General features: G+C 40.8%; 5 protein-coding genes across 5 annotated transcripts; 3 read left to right on the top strand and 2 right to left on the bottom strand.

Annotated features, from left to right (window-relative positions):
- Positions 1-1,607: 1,607 nt before the first annotated feature.
- On the bottom strand, positions 1,608-7,772 carry LOC135350286 (DNA polymerase theta-like). Its single transcript, XM_064549030.1, has 3 exons — positions 7,626-7,772; positions 5,522-7,546; positions 1,608-5,392 (listed from the first exon to the last, which is right to left on the bottom strand). Exons 1-3 carry the CDS (start codon positions 7,770-7,772, stop codon positions 1,688-1,690), a joined length of 5,877 nt encoding a protein of 1,958 aa, XP_064405100.1. The 3' UTR covers positions 1,608-1,687.
- Positions 7,718-8,792, top strand: LOC135350323 (large ribosomal subunit protein bL19m-like). Its single transcript, XM_064549076.1, has 2 exons — positions 7,718-7,849; positions 8,132-8,792. Exons 1-2 carry the CDS (start codon positions 7,765-7,767, stop codon positions 8,695-8,697), a joined length of 651 nt encoding a protein of 216 aa, XP_064405146.1. The 5' UTR covers positions 7,718-7,764; the 3' UTR covers positions 8,698-8,792.
- Positions 8,793-8,966: 174 nt separating this feature from the next.
- Positions 8,967-11,601, top strand: LOC135350318 (uncharacterized). The gene is made up of 3 exons (XM_064549070.1): positions 8,967-9,254; positions 9,386-10,717; positions 10,834-11,601. Exons 2-3 carry the CDS (start codon positions 10,424-10,426, stop codon positions 11,323-11,325), a joined length of 786 nt encoding a protein of 261 aa, XP_064405140.1. The 5' UTR covers positions 8,967-9,254; positions 9,386-10,423; the 3' UTR covers positions 11,326-11,601.
- Positions 11,342-13,329, bottom strand: LOC135350326 (sorting nexin-12-like). The gene is made up of 5 exons (XM_064549079.1): positions 13,116-13,329; positions 12,898-12,993; positions 12,780-12,843; positions 12,665-12,725; positions 11,342-11,587 (listed from the first exon to the last, which is right to left on the bottom strand). Exons 1-5 carry the CDS (start codon positions 13,302-13,304, stop codon positions 11,479-11,481), a joined length of 519 nt encoding a protein of 172 aa, XP_064405149.1. The 5' UTR covers positions 13,305-13,329; the 3' UTR covers positions 11,342-11,478.
- Positions 13,330-13,419: 90 nt separating this feature from the next.
- Positions 13,420-16,005, top strand: LOC135350307 (uncharacterized). The gene is made up of 8 exons (XM_064549057.1): positions 13,420-13,649; positions 13,709-13,793; positions 14,372-14,540; positions 14,776-14,855; positions 14,901-14,988; positions 15,045-15,205; positions 15,262-15,480; positions 15,808-16,005. Exons 1-8 carry the CDS (start codon positions 13,525-13,527, stop codon positions 16,003-16,005), a joined length of 1,125 nt encoding a protein of 374 aa, XP_064405127.1. The 5' UTR covers positions 13,420-13,524.
- Position 16,006: the final 1 nt, after the last annotated feature.

Raw genomic sequence — 16,006 nt, 5'->3', positions numbered from 1 at the left:
TGATATCAATTACCTGATTGTAATAAATAGCAATGTGTACAGATATAATTATATCTTCTTAATTTGCGTTCCTGCATCCAATTATGTTTCAGTGCTATATATAATTGTACACAATTTGTAAGGAATTTCTCCTTATGCAAGGAACTTTCAGGACATACACACATGTGATGCATGCACACCCACATGCATGCATGATGTATATAATAATATTATAATTATACACAATTAAATTGGTCGATCTAATTATTTGTAAGGAATTTCTCCTTATATGTAAGGAACTTTCAGGATTCATGCACGTATATACACAATGAAATTGGACACTATAAAACAAATTATATTGGAATTTCTCCTTATGTATAAGGAACGTTCAGGGCATACACACATGTGATGCACACCCACATGTATGAAATTGGAACTACAATAATTATTATTTGTAAGGAATTTCTCCTTATATATAATATGTATATACATGTATGTAAGGAAATTTCAGGACATATATATATATATATATACAATGACACACCTGCACACAATATAATTATAATTTATGTAAGGAACTTTTAGGACATATTGACAATGACATGTGCATGCATTCATGCATGTATACACAACGTACACTGCACGTGTAAGGAATTTATCTCTACGTAAGGAGTTTCTAGGGGGCACATGCATACATGCATGCACCCATATACATAACCATGCATGCAGAAGTGCGTGTATGATGCACACGCAACTCACAGTCTGAAGGAATTTACCCTAATGTCCAGGGGACACATGCATGCATGCACAATATACAACACATGCATGCAAACAGTGTACACTGCATGCCATTTGTACAGAGTTCCAGAGCCGGGACACACATGCATGCAACCAAAACACACCATTAGGTTGGTGTAAGGAAGTCTGAGGACACGCACGCACACATACTATGTGCCTAGTACTGGGATAGCGGGTAATTTTCGAGGGCTATAATATGTTTTGTGAATTGCACCAAGCCTGGAACATTTCAACTGCAAAAGTGCCTGTTCAATATAAAATACGAGTCTGCAAAAAACAGCTATAGAGTCTACCTTTGAAAAATAATTACCTGCCAAATTATAGCATAATTATATACGCATGCATGCGCAATTAACTAGAACACACTGAGAATCTATGCTATGATCACTCCAATGATCACTCCAAAAGCTGAGAGGTGAAGGTAGATCTAACCAGGGATATAACTGCACTTATATTTTCATACAATACCTGCATGTGTGTGCGTGCACACTGGAGTTGAACCACTCCAAAGCTCCATTCACACTGCTCCCTATGAGGCAATGCGCAATCACCTGGGCACTGGAATTCAACCTCGAATACACATTTGCTAAGGGTATATAAATCGACTTAAGACAAGTTATTTTTAATTAGGTCATCCGTTACCATTGAACACACACAATTCATATGCTCGCATTATATCATACTGTTGCTGCCTGAAAAGCAAATAATTATGCAGGAACATTATAATTTTAATCCTCCTGTGTGCTAGGACTTACAATGCTAGACCCAAGTGCTCGGTCGGTGCGAAATATAACTGAATGCTGACTCAAAAAAACCAGAAACATGTGGACCATAGTTTAATTATTGTATTCACATTTGCAAACATGGTCAGCACAAATTAATGTAAAAGTGGTTGCGCTAAAAAGAAGTGTTATTGAACATTGTAAACGTCTAACTGTCCCCAAGATAAGCCACTTTTAACTTTAACAGGGAACTTAACAGTCAGTTTCATAGCGTTTTCCATACCTTCTTTAACTATTCTTGCAACTTGTGGCAGGTCCTTTTCAGCAACTTCGTACAATAACTCATCATGGAGCTGTAGAACAAAATAAGCACCACTAGAAACTGTCCGAGCTGCGGAGGTCAACACAGTAGAGGGGAAAATATCTTCTAACACTCTATCAATCTTAATCATAGCTGTCTTCACCAAATCCGCGGCAGAACCTTGAATAGAGGAGTTTACTGCCTGTCTTTCTGCCTGTGCACGAGCATGAACATTTGTGGAGTGTATGCCAGGAAGATATCGTTTTCTTCCAAGCAAGGTGCAAATGTAGCCATTCTCCTTGCAATTTTGAACAGTCTCTTTAATGAACCGTTTCATTGCTGGGTACTTCATCTTAAAACTCTCTATAAATTGAGCTGCATCATTCTCGTCAAGACCCAGTTGTTCTCCTAGTGCCTTTGCACCTATTCCATAGAGCATCCCGTAACAAATCTGCTTGGTTTCTTGCCTCTGCTTGTCTCCAACTTCATCAGGAAGTATACCTAGCCATTCACTGGCTATCAACCGAAAAACATCTCCATCGTGATTGAGAAATTTAATGAGTTTCTTGTCTTTTGACATGTGTGCTAAGATCCGTAGCTCAAGTTGGGAATAGTCTGCAGCTAAGAATACTCCTCCCTTGAAAGGCACAAACACATTCCTCATAGAAACTGAAGATGGTAGCTTGTCTTCACATTCATCAGTGCTTCTCTGGCACACTTCCAAGTACTGACTGTCAGAGAAAAGTGATGGTGCTTGCAGGGAAGTAAAGGAAAGCTTGGTCCCAATTTCAAACTCCTTTGGTACCATTTGCAAACTGGGATTCGACATGGTAACTCGTCCAGTAGCCGTATGAACTTGAACCTTAGGATGGATCCTGATGGACTTTATGTCTTTATGAGATACAGCTTCTTTAAAGAGAGGAAACACCATATTGGAGACAGTGGATGATATTCTTCTCCACTCGAGAACAATCCCAGGCAGTGGGTGTAAAGAAGTGATCTTCTCCAAGATACTTTTAGCAGTGCTCATATTAGTAGCTCGCTTTCTTCTAGTATTAGCACCCAGTGTTTTTTTCCCACTTTCTCCTCCATGTGGAAGTTTCAGTTCAATAAAAAGTACTTGGGCCACATCCTCTGGTGATGTCAAAGAAAAAGTATGGTGTGCGAGTGTGTAGGCTTCTTTTTCTAACTCTGAGATCCGTTTCTGCATTGCATTTTTAACTATAGTGCACTCCTCTGGGGAGAAGCCTATGCCATTGAGTTCTAGCTTTGCAAGGACCAGCAAGGATGGCATCTCAACTTCAATAAATGGTTTGTGGAGTCCTTCTGTTTTAAGGAGAGCCTCCACCTTTGAGGTGAGCAGGAATGCTAGCACTGACTCAGCTGATGCTTTTATCTGTGGGTCACTGGCATGGGTGGCCAAGTTGGAGAGAGGTACTTGATCTTCATCGTCATCTTCTGACATTGAGGGCTGGTCAGGAAGATACTGAAGAACCATACGATGAATAGTCTTTTCTTTCTGGTCTGGATTGAGCAGCCAATCTCCAACTTTTGGGTCTAATGCAACTCTAGCAGGCAGTATTCCACATGTGAGAGCTAGGTACTTCACATGTCTCTTCATGTCATAGGCGATTAATCGTTGCTCTTGGTTTGATTTAGTGAATATCCTAGTGATTGCCTCATTGCGACTATCTAGAGATACACACTCCACAGACTTACAGAGTGACATGTAGTAAACATCGAGCTCTCCCCAACAGAAAGCAATTCCAACAACTTGCTCATTCCCACCAGGAAGAATAATTCCCCTTTGAACAGGCATTTCAATGATTGTGCAACCAATTCCGTTACTCTGATCTGTCCGCATTACGGCAACAGAAAAAGAAAGAGATGACTGCTCAAGGCATTCTGAGACAAAAGTATCGAAAAGGGTCTTGTTAGAGGTTATGTCGATGATGGTCACCCCAGACTGTGTCAGTTGACTGGAACAAAGTGAGGACAACTCCCGAAGACATAGTGGAGATGAGGTGACATTAATTGGTCCAAAGGTCTTTCTTGTTGGTGTCTTAAATAAGCTTGCCTTGGCTCGGTCTGTTTGGTGATCACTACCACATGCAGCTGGTGACTCGGCAATAACACTAACTTCACCTTGCAATAATTTTACATCGTTAGCCAAAATCTCAACTGGGGATTCAGCTATAGTTTCAACTGCCACATCAACTGTCGAAAGGGGTAATATTGTTTTGGGGGGTGTTGATTTTGTAATTTCAACCCCCCTATGTGGTCGTACTAATTCCACTGGTGATCGAACCAGGCTAGTTGAGCCTTCGGCACGACAGGCAGCATCAATCTTCTCGTAGGTGTCAAAGCTGAAACTGAAAGAATTGTCCATAAAGCTATCTGGAACAATCAGCAGCGGCTCTGGGCTCTCCCTGGGTGTGAGTTTCTCTCGTTTGTACTGCTCTTTGATAGAAGAACTCTGGCTGGGATCAAGGGAGAGGATCGGAGAAAAGCTAATGAGAGAGTCTTCGATGAAATGTAGAGCAGATGTGTCCATTGGAGTGGCAATCACACTTTTGGGTTGGGAGGATGTGTTTGCTTGTGGCTGTTTGACCGGCTCTACTACATTATTTGTTATAAGGGGAGGTAAAGAGGGCCTCATGGGTTCCCTTGCCGTGGTGATAACATGAGAAGGGGTTGCGGTACCAAGATTATCTAATGGCTGCACAATCTTTTGTTTCTTAGTACTTAGCTCGTCGGCAATTTCACCTAAATTGGGACTCTTCCTGATTTTCTTAGATTTCTGGAACTTCATCCCCGAAAATTTTAAAGGCTGCTTCTTCAGTTCACTATTCACCGTAATTTGTCTTTTCCAAGCTGAAGCAGGTAAATTGAGCTCAGAAGATATGATTTTCTGTGCTTCTTCTACAATCTGCTTGGCAGCTTTCTCCTCACTCAAGCCTTGCCTCAGTTTAGCACACCAGGTTGTACAAGTTCCCTCGCCAGCTGCTCCTGAATTCTTTTGGCTCTTGAACGGGACAGCAGATCGTAGACAGTTCTCAATCAGTAAAGGGTTGGCAGTTGCCAGAGCTGGGAGACTGTGAAAACCAGCATTGTAGAGAGCACGAGCTCGGAATCCATTTAGCAAAGATATCTTAACGAGGTCACATAGTTCTCTTTCGATACCAAACAACAGCCTGCTCTGGAATTGTGAAAGGAGAAGTTCAAGATTTTTCCAGCCGAGCTTGTTGCAAAATACTGTCACCATCCCAGCAAATGTACCGGCTGCACTTTGTAGAGTCTGTAGCAACCCCTTTGTTGCCCCATATCGTCTGGTGACGTAGATAATGGGAGCCTCGTGGACAAGGTCATGGAGGGCTAGTGCAGTGTAGAATCGTCTGTGAATTCGAAGCGTTTCTTTTTGTGCAGGAGTTCTTTCTGGCAACCTGCCCTGAACGGCTTGGGCTAAGAAGGACTCTCGAACACCTAGAATCTCTGCAACATGCTTCATGGGAGGTGGAAGTCTTTCCCATAAGCAGAAGTACTTGTACCAGTCGATAGTTGGCCACTGGTTCTGCACATACACAGGAGTAACCTGTAGGCAAAGAATTCGTAGTATCATGGGACATGTACATGTGTTGATAACATAGTCAAGTTATCACTACGAGAATTAACGAAGAAATATTTCTCACTGTACAATCTGGCACACACTATATAAACTAACCAAGTAGATGATGTGCAATTCATTCTCCAGCACAAAGTTTTTTCTTGCTTTCAGAAGATCTCCGAGCACTACAAGAGCTTCATCAGGAGACAGAGAAGATGCCACAGTAGCAGCCCCAAACTGGGTGGCGTAGTAAGACAGCTCCTTCTGGATTTCTTCACTGTGAGGCTGGTTCGAGTGGGAGGATATGAATTCATTTTGTTTTAGAAGTTCCAAAGCCGATTGAGAAACATCTTCAAGCTTGACATTCTTAGCTGATTGATCTTTTGTTATCTCGGCATAGAGAAGAGTACATGAGGTGTAAGACTGTAATTCTGATACAGTGTTGGCTGTTGAGCTGGTAATGACTTCTAAAAGAGCTCTCTTCATAGCACTGAGATTTGCACTAACATCTTTCATGGACGTCGAAGGGGAACTCAGGCAACTTGTTACAGGTTTGGGTGCTGCTTTTAGCATTCCAACAACTTTTGAACGCTCACTCGGTTTGCATATGAGAATACTCTCTCCTGATTCGTCAATTCCTTTCCGTCCAGCTCTTCCCACCATCTGTTTATACACGAGAACATCCAGAAGTGACCTCTGGAAAAAAGGTGTTCGAATAACAACCAGTCGTGCTGGAAGGTTGACTCCTGATGAGAGCGTCGAGGTAGCTACCAGCACTTTCAAGTGCGACTGTCGATATGCTCCTTCCACTATTTCTCTTTCTTCCATTGTTAGACCAGCATGGTGAAAGCCCACACCATTTGGAACTGAGCGCTCCAATGCCGGATCAATTCCAACTTGTGTCCTACGCAGCTGCTCACACACTCCTGTCAAAGCTTTTGATAGTTCTTTGTTGACTTCAACTACTTTCGCTTGCCCGAGAGTCAGGCACAAGTTCTCACACCAAGCTTTAGTTGGACAGAAAATGAGAACGGAGTGCCCTTTGGAAACAGTTTCTCGACAAATTAGAAGGATATCGTCTTCATCACCAGGCAACGACTCAGACGGATCATATGTTCTCAGTGCCTTGAAGCCAATGTCAAACAATGTAGGTCCAACTTTAACCATTTCTTGCAGAGGCACAGGCCTAAAATCAGTATGGAAGAGCTGTGCTCCTAGCCAGCTGGCTAGCATGTCTAGGTTAGGAAGTGTGGCACTCATACCCACTAGCTGAATGGACGAATGTGAGTGTGCTACTTCTTCGTTTGATTTTCGTGCTTGCTTTTTAGAGACATATAAAAGTTTAGTCAACAAAAGTTCAAGTAAATATCCTCTGTACGGATCCCCTACCATGTGTAGTTCATCTACTACAACCAGCCCAAGCAAATGGGCTGTACCATCCTCTAGAAGACGGTTTACAAGGCTGTTAGCTTTTTCTATGGTACAAATAGCAATATCCACTGATGCAAATCCTCCAGCTGGTGCTTGGTTGCCTATGAAACCACCCACTTTGACTCCAGATGGCTCAAACACTTGTTTCAAATAGTTTGACTTCTCGTGAGCAATACTAACAAAAGGAAGAACAATAATCACTTTCCTCTTCAGTTCTAGAGCACACTTCAGAGCAAGGAGTTCAGCTACCAAAGTTTTTCCAGCGCTAGTTGGAGCAGAAAAGACAAGATTTCCTCCTTCTAAAACACCGGGTATAGTGAGGCACTCTGCCTGCCACGGGAACATAGTGGTGATTCCCCTTATGGCGTATTGATCAAGCACATGTTGTGGAATGCCCCATGATGAGAGTTGGAGATTGTTTTTTGATGGTTTTGTAGGAGTAGTGAGAAAAGATGCTGACTGGTTTTTAGAGCCATCAATGTTGGATAAATCGAACAGCGACTGCTTTAAGGGATAATTCTTAGAAGGGGGTATTTTTTTGCTATCAAGAGGAGTGCTCGATACTAATGCATAATCGTCAAAATGTTCCAAAAACTGCACAACTTCACTGCTGCTGGGTTCTGAGCCAAACGACAAAGAAAATGGAGGTGGAGTTAAGAGATGGAACTTTCCATGAGATGTAACGTTGGGAACAGGGCTTTGGGCATCAGGCTGCAGAAATCATAGTGTATATCATAATCATAGTACTGAGAGCATGTACATCCGAGAATTCTTGCAATTGTATGCTTACCTTTGATTCGACTCTAGATCTCTCTTTCAGACGAACAGATCGCCTCTTGCCTCCAGCTCTTAGTGGTTTGTGATTCATCTTCTCCCAGCTCCATACAGCCACAGGGGGTGTGGTCAGCGAGAACTCTGGCTTCTGCCACATGGCCATGGTCAAAATGTCAGCTAGAGGGGTTCAGAGGATCTTTCATCAATTCTTCTCTATTCCAGGCCATTATTGGGCCCAAAGTATGTCAACACACAGACCTAGAGTTGGATAGCATCTACATGATATGTGTGCATGTTTAATTAATAGATCTACCTGTTGATTTAAGTACTGTAGAGTTGATGTGGTCGCCACAAAATTAATCACTATCTAGCTGTAGCACATATTTAATAAAGCACCAGCTTAGACTGAAATGTTTGGGTTCCAAACAAAATGTGCCCACTGTTTTTTAAGTGGGCACTGTAAATCGGTAAGAAGGTCGATGTAAAATTCATTCTTTATGTTTTGTATTCCTGTTTATATAGGACTGTTGTGTACAAGCTCTTTACCTGGCAGTTTCCATCAAGCTCGAAGAAGCCAATACGATGTTGTAAGGTCTATTCTTATGACTGATTCTTCCCGCACTGTGGCGAAGTTGAAAAGTGGAGTGTGTGATAATCCGAAAGAAGCCAACACGAACCTTTTGAACTTTCTCAACCAGTCAGACATTACAAAGCGAAAGGTAAACTCGCGAATCCCATTTTTCACAGCTGGTAGCTATCTCTTGGTTACTAGAGCTGACCCGTTCTCTCCAAGAGGCGAGTCCAAGTTTGTAGGAATATGCATAGCAAGAAGAAAAGTGAACACCCTGGGATCTACTTTTACCATGAGGAACGTCATAGATGGTATTGGTGTGGAGATAATGTTTGAACTGTATTCCCCAGCCATTAAAGAAATTAAAGTTTTGAAGCTTGAGAAAAGACGTCGGGCCAAGCTGTATTACCTCAGGGACAAGCCACCAAAATACAGCACTGTCAAGGAGAACATGAAGCCTGTTCCAAATGCAGGCAAAATTGCAGTGTATAGGAGAAAGCCAGGAGAACCTGCATAGCTTGGTATGTGACATTACACACTTACATAGAATACATAATTATTAGCAAAATCATTATTCTTTGTGTTTACTGCTGATTTTTGTTGATGTGACCATATATATTATGTTGTCACAGGTGCACAGTCCAAAGGCTACTGACATTAACCTTTGGATTAAACTGTCCCCCATAAAACATCCACATTGTAGCAATGTTTATGGTTGTTGAGTACACTTAAGATTCATACTGAGGTTAACAGGGTCAAAAATCCTTTCATGTAGCCATGCACAGTTCCTGTGTGAATCTGTGGGCTTTCCGACAGCTGAGTATAAAATGAGTAATTGTATGGCATTGCATAATTTTAATATCAAGCTACAAGAAAATAATGCTGCGATCACTCTCAAAGCTTGCCAGCACTGCTGTTGGCCCACAAAGGACAGTATTAATGCATTTTCAGAGGCAAAAATCATCAGCAGTGAGTAGAGATGCTAGAACCTTGGGGAGTATGCTCAGACAAGATCCTTTGTTATCAGCCTTATCCCTTGGATTTGCTGGCTTGTTTGGAGTGTGCAACTATTCGGTGAGTGTATCTATAATTAGATAGTTATCAAGAAAAGGATTGAGGTGGGCTCAATCGATGGGGTCTAGTCACCCATCTAATCCAAGGTCGATAATCTGGGTGTATTGTAAAACACTGTTGTTTTCCTTCAGATTTATCACACAAAGGCTACACAACCACGAGAGATAATCGGGTTACACAATGTTGGAAAATAAAAAAACTCAAAGCAATTTTTTTTATGATTTAATATGAATTTTTTATAAAGACGAATTGATAATAAGTAGTGATAGATGCATAATAATTAGTTGATAATCGTATATATACTGTGCATTAACTCTATAATTATTATCTTATCTTGTGAGGAAAATCTATCATAAAAATTAGTGAGATTGATGATCATTTAGTGTTCCTCATGTCAATTGGTTACACATATACCGGTATTTATATCCTATCAAACACTATACAAATCAAAATAGTGTCGAGTCCGTCTACTCTCCGACTATAATTATTATAATTATCTATGGTGTGACAGAATATACACAAATTCACTTTCAATAGTGTTAAAATGTCTTCATAGCCTATATTGGGAACAATAATAGTTGATGGAGCGACTGCATGATGCCATGGCTTAAAGAGTTGGTACTTCGGTACATGATTATTTTACTCATCTAGTCTAGTTCTCTACTGCTTAATTAGCATTTGGATCCATGAAGGACCTCAATTACTAATTAATTACTGCTAATGATTCCACTACTAGACCTAGTATATAGTACCTACAGTACCCTTGGCACACCTAGAGTTTAGTTAAAGCCTGAACTTACCAATTAATTCCATGTGCAGTAAGGTAAATGTTGGTATAATATAATGAGTCACCTAAGCTTAATGTCTGGAGATGTAAAATTTACGCTATAATACAATTAAGGATTATGAAAATCAGGTTATCTAAAAAATATACTGAAACTTAGGAAGCATTTTATCAAAGAGACCCATAATACCCCTGACTCATAATACAGGTATCTACCTTATTAAGCTTAGGCCAGAAGCACACCACTTCCTATAAGTGAAGTGGGAAATGTGGCCTGGGATCGAGGCTAATCATGTGCCTGCTCCTAAGGCTAAGGTCGAAGTACAAGAATAATTCGTGATCGATTTGCACTAGCACTATAGCATGCATAACATCTTCAACTCAAATGGATTTTGACGCTGTCGTCCAACAAGCTAGGCGTTTACACTCCATTTGTGATGGAAGACAACTTGTTCACAGCTCTACCGCAACATATGATGATAGTGATGGCACAGATGAGGTGTACGGTAGGATATGCAACACAGAGGGCTCCTCTCCCCCCATGATTTTGTCTGATACTCCTGGGAGACAGACAGTATTTGTATTTGGACCAGATTCGATCAATTCAATCATTCTCAGGAAGGATACTTTTGAATGCCTACAAAGTTTGGGGTTTGATCATGAATACATTTATCACGAGGTGGGTCCAGAGTCGAGTCTACTAAAGATTGCAATAATTAGTGCATGATCTATATACATCTCCATTCTGTAAATCATAAACTATGGTCGCTGTGGAGTATTCATAATATTCTATAGGTGGTTGAAAAGAAATCTAAGTACTGGCTCATTCTGTTCACCAAGTCAGCTCTTCGGCACTTAGGTGATATTGTTCCAGCTACCTGGAATGGATTATTACCAACTGTGAGAACATGCTACCCTGACGCTTATGAAGATATTCTTTTCCATCTAGATGAAATGCAATACAAGTGTGTGGGTGACTTTGAAAAGGAGGCTGGATTCAAGTTTTTAGATGCCAAAAGGAACATATCTGGTAGTGATCTTTCTCTGCCGCCATTTCACAATTACTTACACTTTTTATCACTCCCTCACCCAAAAAAGTCTTGGCAGGCAAGATTGTTTCTTTACTGTGAGCTAAGACTTTTAAGTCTCTTCAAAGGAGACGGCTTCACCTACAAGGAAAATGGAGACAGAGGAACCAAGGAGTATTTCTGTCCAAATTTGACATTGTCTGCCCTAGATCAGACACAACTAGCTGTGCTTCCCATGAGTGTTACCATGCCGGAATGATGGAACTTTTACCACATTGTCTTAATAAGTATTAATCAAACAATCAAAACAATCATACAATAATTAAAAAGGCTCGTATGGGAGCGTGGGCTAGCTATATACAGAGTACATCAATTCATCCCACCAAACAAGATGTGTGTTGTGTTGACAGTTCTAGTTGTTACTACGCACTTTGCCTGGGACATAAGATCGATCAACTACTGGCTCTTGTAAGAACATGTGTAAACACCGTTCATTTTGTGCTAGGGGGTGACCAGCAATCCTGTGTGTAGTGAATTTGATGACAAAATTAAGTACATGTATAATTATACATCAAATAATAATAATATTTAGGAGTTCCCTAAGTAGAAATTGCAGTACAGCAGGGCATAACAAACTTCATGGACATTTAAGCCAAGTTAAGTTGAAGCCAATTTATAGTACAGTAGACTCTCGTTAATCCGGCCACTATTGGGACAGTAGCTTGGCTGGAATATATGTAGCGATGTGGCTACATTTCAAAAAGTAGCTATATACGCCTAAAAAACAATCCTACCTCGAATTTAATGATATTTTGCGCCAAACCACACCCAAAACGTCATATCTGGCCGTAATAAACGTATAATACAGGGTTTTGCAGAATCTTTGAAATAGAGGGTGTAGAACGTTCCTTATATGGATATCTAATCTTTACACATTGTGATGAAATGCCAAGTCTGCTTAGGAAGCAAAATTCAAAAACAAATCTTGTGAAAAAAGCGGCAATATAACGCTTTTTTGTGGATATTGCAAAGATTCTGCAAAAAACCCTGTATAACTTTGTTTGGGGCTGACTAGTACAGTAGACTCTCGTTAATCCGGTCACCCTTGGGACCATGCAGCTTGGCCGGAATAGTGAGGTGGCTGCAGCTCAGGAAATAGCCGCGGCTTAAAAACGACCTTACCTCGAATCTAATAACGTATTTTTGCGGTTCTTGTCTCGAGGATAATGTAGGATAATGAATCATTCTGTTCTCTATTTAAGTGTAATCCAATTTTATTTGCTAAACCACACCCAAAACGTCATATCCGGCCGTAATATACGTATAAAAAACCTTGTTTGGGACAGCCAGCACTGGCCGGTAAACGGAATAGCGAGTAGCCGTACTTCAGGGTGAGTTTTGTGCAGTAAACATATAGCTAGCATTCTGTGCCGAGCCAAATGACCGGTATATCGAGGTGGCCGTACTTCAGAGAGCCGGAATAGCGAGAGTCTACTGTATACGCATATTGGGTGAGTTTTGTGCAGTAAACATCTAGCTAGCAATGTAGCTAGCTAAAGTAGGTGGATACATAGTTATAGTTATGGCACCATACTCACTTGTTAACGAATTCTTCCAAACCTTTTCTTCTTTCCTCAATGAATTCATCTTCAAATATACCTGTACATTTTTAATGCTAATAATTATTATGGAGACCGTACAATACTCACTGACCATCATCTCCCCTGAAAGGAAGTTGTCTCTTTATAGCTTTTCCTGGCAGTGGTGGGACTACAATCTGCACAGAAATAACAATGGTCATTTTACTGTTTAATTTACAATGTATACACACCTTACTATCTCTCTCAAGTTCTTTCTTGAGCCACTCAAAGTCTCTGTACCTACGTCTCACAGAAGATTCCTTTATCTTGAATATCGGAATGTTAGTCTGTATGTTGTAAAAAATAATTATGTGAAATGAAAAATGCATTCGATATTCTCACCACAACTTGATTTTTGACAACCTACGCTGGACTAGCTAGCTATAAATAATCATACAGCAAAACATACCCGCATCTTGATTTCATAGTCAATGAAACGCTGCCTTGTACCAAGCCCATGTTCTTGTGGATCACAAATTTCAATCTCTAACAAATTTGCTGGTGCAGCATAAGCATCATCCAAGCTCTGCTTCTTGAAATCCAGTCTTTTTGTGTCTACTCCTTTCGCCTCATCAGCCGCCATCTTCGCTGAGTTCATGTGATTGATATGGGCCCCACCCACTAAACACAGACACCCAGCAGACACACCCCACATTTCTTAATGCGCATGCGTGAACCTCTTTCGACGTGGACATGGTGATCGAGCCACTCCCATTTTTAGGCAAGTGCAAACATACACATACATGTAATGTCTAGTCTGTAGCTAGCTATAGCTGTCAATTAGTCTGTGTAGTCTTTCTTCCTGACTGTCAAGCTAGATGGCTGGAAAAAAGAAGAAAAAGGGAGGGAAAGGAAAGAAGAGTGGAGATGAGGGGAAGCTTCCTCCTCCTCCAAATCTGGAACAGACCAGAGAAGGAGCTGTCGAAGCCTTACTTACGTTCCAGTAAGGCTTTAGCAACCTAGGCTAAGCAGCTATTTCTAATAACAATGTATATTGTGCAGGATTCATGGTAAGGAGGAAGCAGTTTGTCTCTGTGAGGAAGAAGCTGAAGGTTTCAAGGACAAAAATTATGAACAAGAGGCAAGGGTAAGGCAAAGTGAATTGTCAATGTTCGCGGACATAATAATTATGGTATACCGGTATCGTCCAGTTTATCCCGGATACTCACACAACTTATATTCTACTTTGTTTATAGCACTCCTTTAACTCGTTTATGCTTGGTTTGGTGCTTGAGGTGTTAAAGAAAACCGCTTTCAACTTCGAGCAACTCATGCATTTCCTATAATTATTATAATTATTATACATACCGAGTTTGAGCACATAATTTCCATTTTGACACTGAATGGTGTAATGTTAAACACATTAATTCCCGTAGAATTTGGACCTGTGGCTATCACACTGAATGGTAGCTCAGCTAACTTGTTGCTTACTGCATTTTGACGAAAGACTATGGGCTCAAACTTGTATGTATAGGGAGCTTAGGGCCTGTAGCTACTATACCGTATTACTAGAATGTTTTGCAAGCAACAAACTTTGCAAGGGTTGATCAATTCGCAAAAATAAAATCGCAAAACACGATCGTTGCCAGAATGCAATCGCAAAGGGTCAATTTTTTGGCTTGTTCGCAAAGGCAGCAAAATAATGGTGTTCATGTATTTCTCCAGAATTATCAGTTGAAAAAGCAGCAAGTCTCTCATTACAAGGAACTGGTTGAAGAAGCTCGGAAGCTACAAAATGGCATTGATTCAGTGGAAAAGGTGGAACGGGACGAGATAGAATCAGTTCTCAAGGAAACACTAGATCTGCAACAAAGAGGTCTTTCAGACGTAAAAGGTTAGAATTTATGTGCTGTGTATAATTATACTCTTTAGGCGGTCCAAATAATTGGACACTTCGAATTATCTGGACACTTTATTCTCATACAGTAGATGTTTTGATACTAAGTTTATATCCCGCTAATCCCTCTCAAGTTAATTTTTATAACCTTATAGTTGTCTTTGGTAACCTAAATTTCATATCGATCCGGGTGTAATGTGGCAAATGTATGGTTTCCATTTAATCTGTACAGAGTTGGAGTCTAGGATCAAAGAAATTGACCAGGAGCTACTCATTGTGAATGAGGAAGTGAAGAAGTGGACCAATTACAAGGTATTCTAAGTTTTGTTTATACATCATTACGGAGTATCACACCAGGATAACATTCGTGGGAAGAGGAGTGAGTACATAACAGAAATGCATACTGACATGGACAGTTTTGGATATAAAGAGAGACAGCTTCAAGGTGTGCGCTGCATGTATATACTCATTCAAACTTTTTCAGTCAAGCAAATTATGCAGACGAGTTATCAAAGACACTTCAAAAGGTGAAGTGGGAGGTGGATAGGAAGGTTTTGAACGTTCAAGCAAGTCAAACCAAAAAAGGAACTGAGTTTATTATGAGTAACCTCGATAAGGACACGAAATCAGAGTTCATGGATAACATTTGGTTAAGTAAACAGGTAATAAATAATTATACAAACCGAATTCACATTTGAGAGAAACAATTCCACCACAGATTGACCACATGAGGAGGGTATTGGAATCACTGAGAAAGGAGACTGATGCGTTAGAGCGCAAGAATATCCAGTTTATAAGAACTGTCTCTGAGGCTCAGAGCAGGGATATTCAGGCCATGAGTGACTTGTACGGCATGTCTACTGGTAGGGGACTGCGTTTTAACCAAGGAGACGAATTACCCTCATTGGTTGATGTCATGAAGTGTACTTCTGACAAAGTGAGTACTGTACAGATCTATTAGGAGTACGTGTATGCCAGACACGCGTCATCATTCACATAGCAGGGTTCTTTGCTTACGCATAGATACTATATGGCTACCTATAGGGCTTTGCTAAGCTTATGTATAGCACCTGACTAACTGTGTCTGTTGGACCAGAATTAGCTGGACTAGAGTATAGTTCATGTGTTGTTATGTTAGTAAACACTCTATATATGCACTGATAACTCGTCAGTAAGGTACAGAAATACTGCTTCTTATCTCCAATGACCATGCAAAACCAGCTAGAAGTTCAGCAATTCGTAATATTCATTTTGTTACCTTCAGGGAGTTGGAGGTCAAGCTGGTCGTTATGAGATGCAACTGCTCTCACTGCAAGGCTCCAGACCCCCATGGCATGTCATCCCAGACACTGTTCACCTCCCTCCGATCGAGAAGCAACGCAGGTCCCACACTGCCCAGCCCCCCACAACTAAGTGGCCTATTTCGAACGCCATGCTCTCGTCAGTACTTGGTGTTGAATAGC

Source organism: Halichondria panicea, chromosome 16 (assembly GCF_963675165.1).
Source record: "Halichondria panicea chromosome 16, odHalPani1.1, whole genome shotgun sequence".
Lineage (NCBI taxonomy): Eukaryota > Metazoa > Porifera > Demospongiae > Suberitida > Halichondriidae > Halichondria > Halichondria panicea.
Note: the sequence above shows the minus strand (reverse complement) of the source record. Positions and strands in the feature narration are given on the sequence as shown.

What these genes read in the sequence shown, in the direction of transcription:
- LOC135350323 (XM_064549076.1), top strand. Translation starts at nt 7,765, where the DNA reads ATGGCCATGGTCAAAATGTCAGCTAGAGGGGTTCAGAGGATCTTTCAT. An exon ending in AGGCCATTATTGGGCCCAAA is followed by an intron (nt 7,850 to 8,131) that starts GTATGTCAACAC and finishes CTGTTTATATAG; the next exon opens with GACTGTTGTGTACAAGCTCT.
- LOC135350286 (XM_064549030.1), bottom strand. Translation starts at nt 7,772, where the DNA reads ATGGCCATGTGGCAGAAGCCAGAGTTCTCGCTGACCACACCCCCTGTG. An exon ending in GATCTAGAGTCGAATCAAAG is followed by an intron (nt 7,547 to 7,625) that starts GTAAGCATACAA and finishes TGATTTCTGCAG; the next exon opens with CCTGATGCCCAAAGCCCTGT. An exon ending in AATTGCACATCATCTACTTG is followed by an intron (nt 5,393 to 5,521) that starts GTTAGTTTATAT and finishes CTTTGCCTACAG; the next exon opens with GTTACTCCTGTGTATGTGCA.
- LOC135350318 (XM_064549070.1), top strand. Translation starts at nt 10,424, where the DNA reads ATGGATTTTGACGCTGTCGTCCAACAAGCTAGGCGTTTACACTCCATT. An exon ending in ATGAATACATTTATCACGAG is followed by an intron (nt 10,718 to 10,833) that starts GTGGGTCCAGAG and finishes AATATTCTATAG; the next exon opens with GTGGTTGAAAAGAAATCTAA.
- LOC135350326 (XM_064549079.1), bottom strand. Translation starts at nt 13,304, where the DNA reads ATGAACTCAGCGAAGATGGCGGCTGATGAGGCGAAAGGAGTAGACACA. An exon ending in TCCTTTCAGGGGAGATGATG is followed by an intron (nt 12,726 to 12,779) that starts GTCAGTGAGTAT and finishes AAAAATGTACAG; the next exon opens with GTATATTTGAAGATGAATTC. An exon ending in TTGGAAGAATTCGTTAACAA is followed by an intron (nt 11,588 to 12,664) that starts GTGAGTATGGTG and finishes CACTACACACAG; the next exon opens with GATTGCTGGTCACCCCCTAG.
- LOC135350307 (XM_064549057.1), top strand. Translation starts at nt 13,525, where the DNA reads ATGGCTGGAAAAAAGAAGAAAAAGGGAGGGAAAGGAAAGAAGAGTGGA. An exon ending in AGGTCTTTCAGACGTAAAAG is followed by an intron (nt 14,541 to 14,775) that starts GTTAGAATTTAT and finishes TAATCTGTACAG; the next exon opens with AGTTGGAGTCTAGGATCAAA. An exon ending in AGAAGTGGACCAATTACAAG is followed by an intron (nt 14,856 to 14,900) that starts GTATTCTAAGTT and finishes GTATCACACCAG; the next exon opens with GATAACATTCGTGGGAAGAG.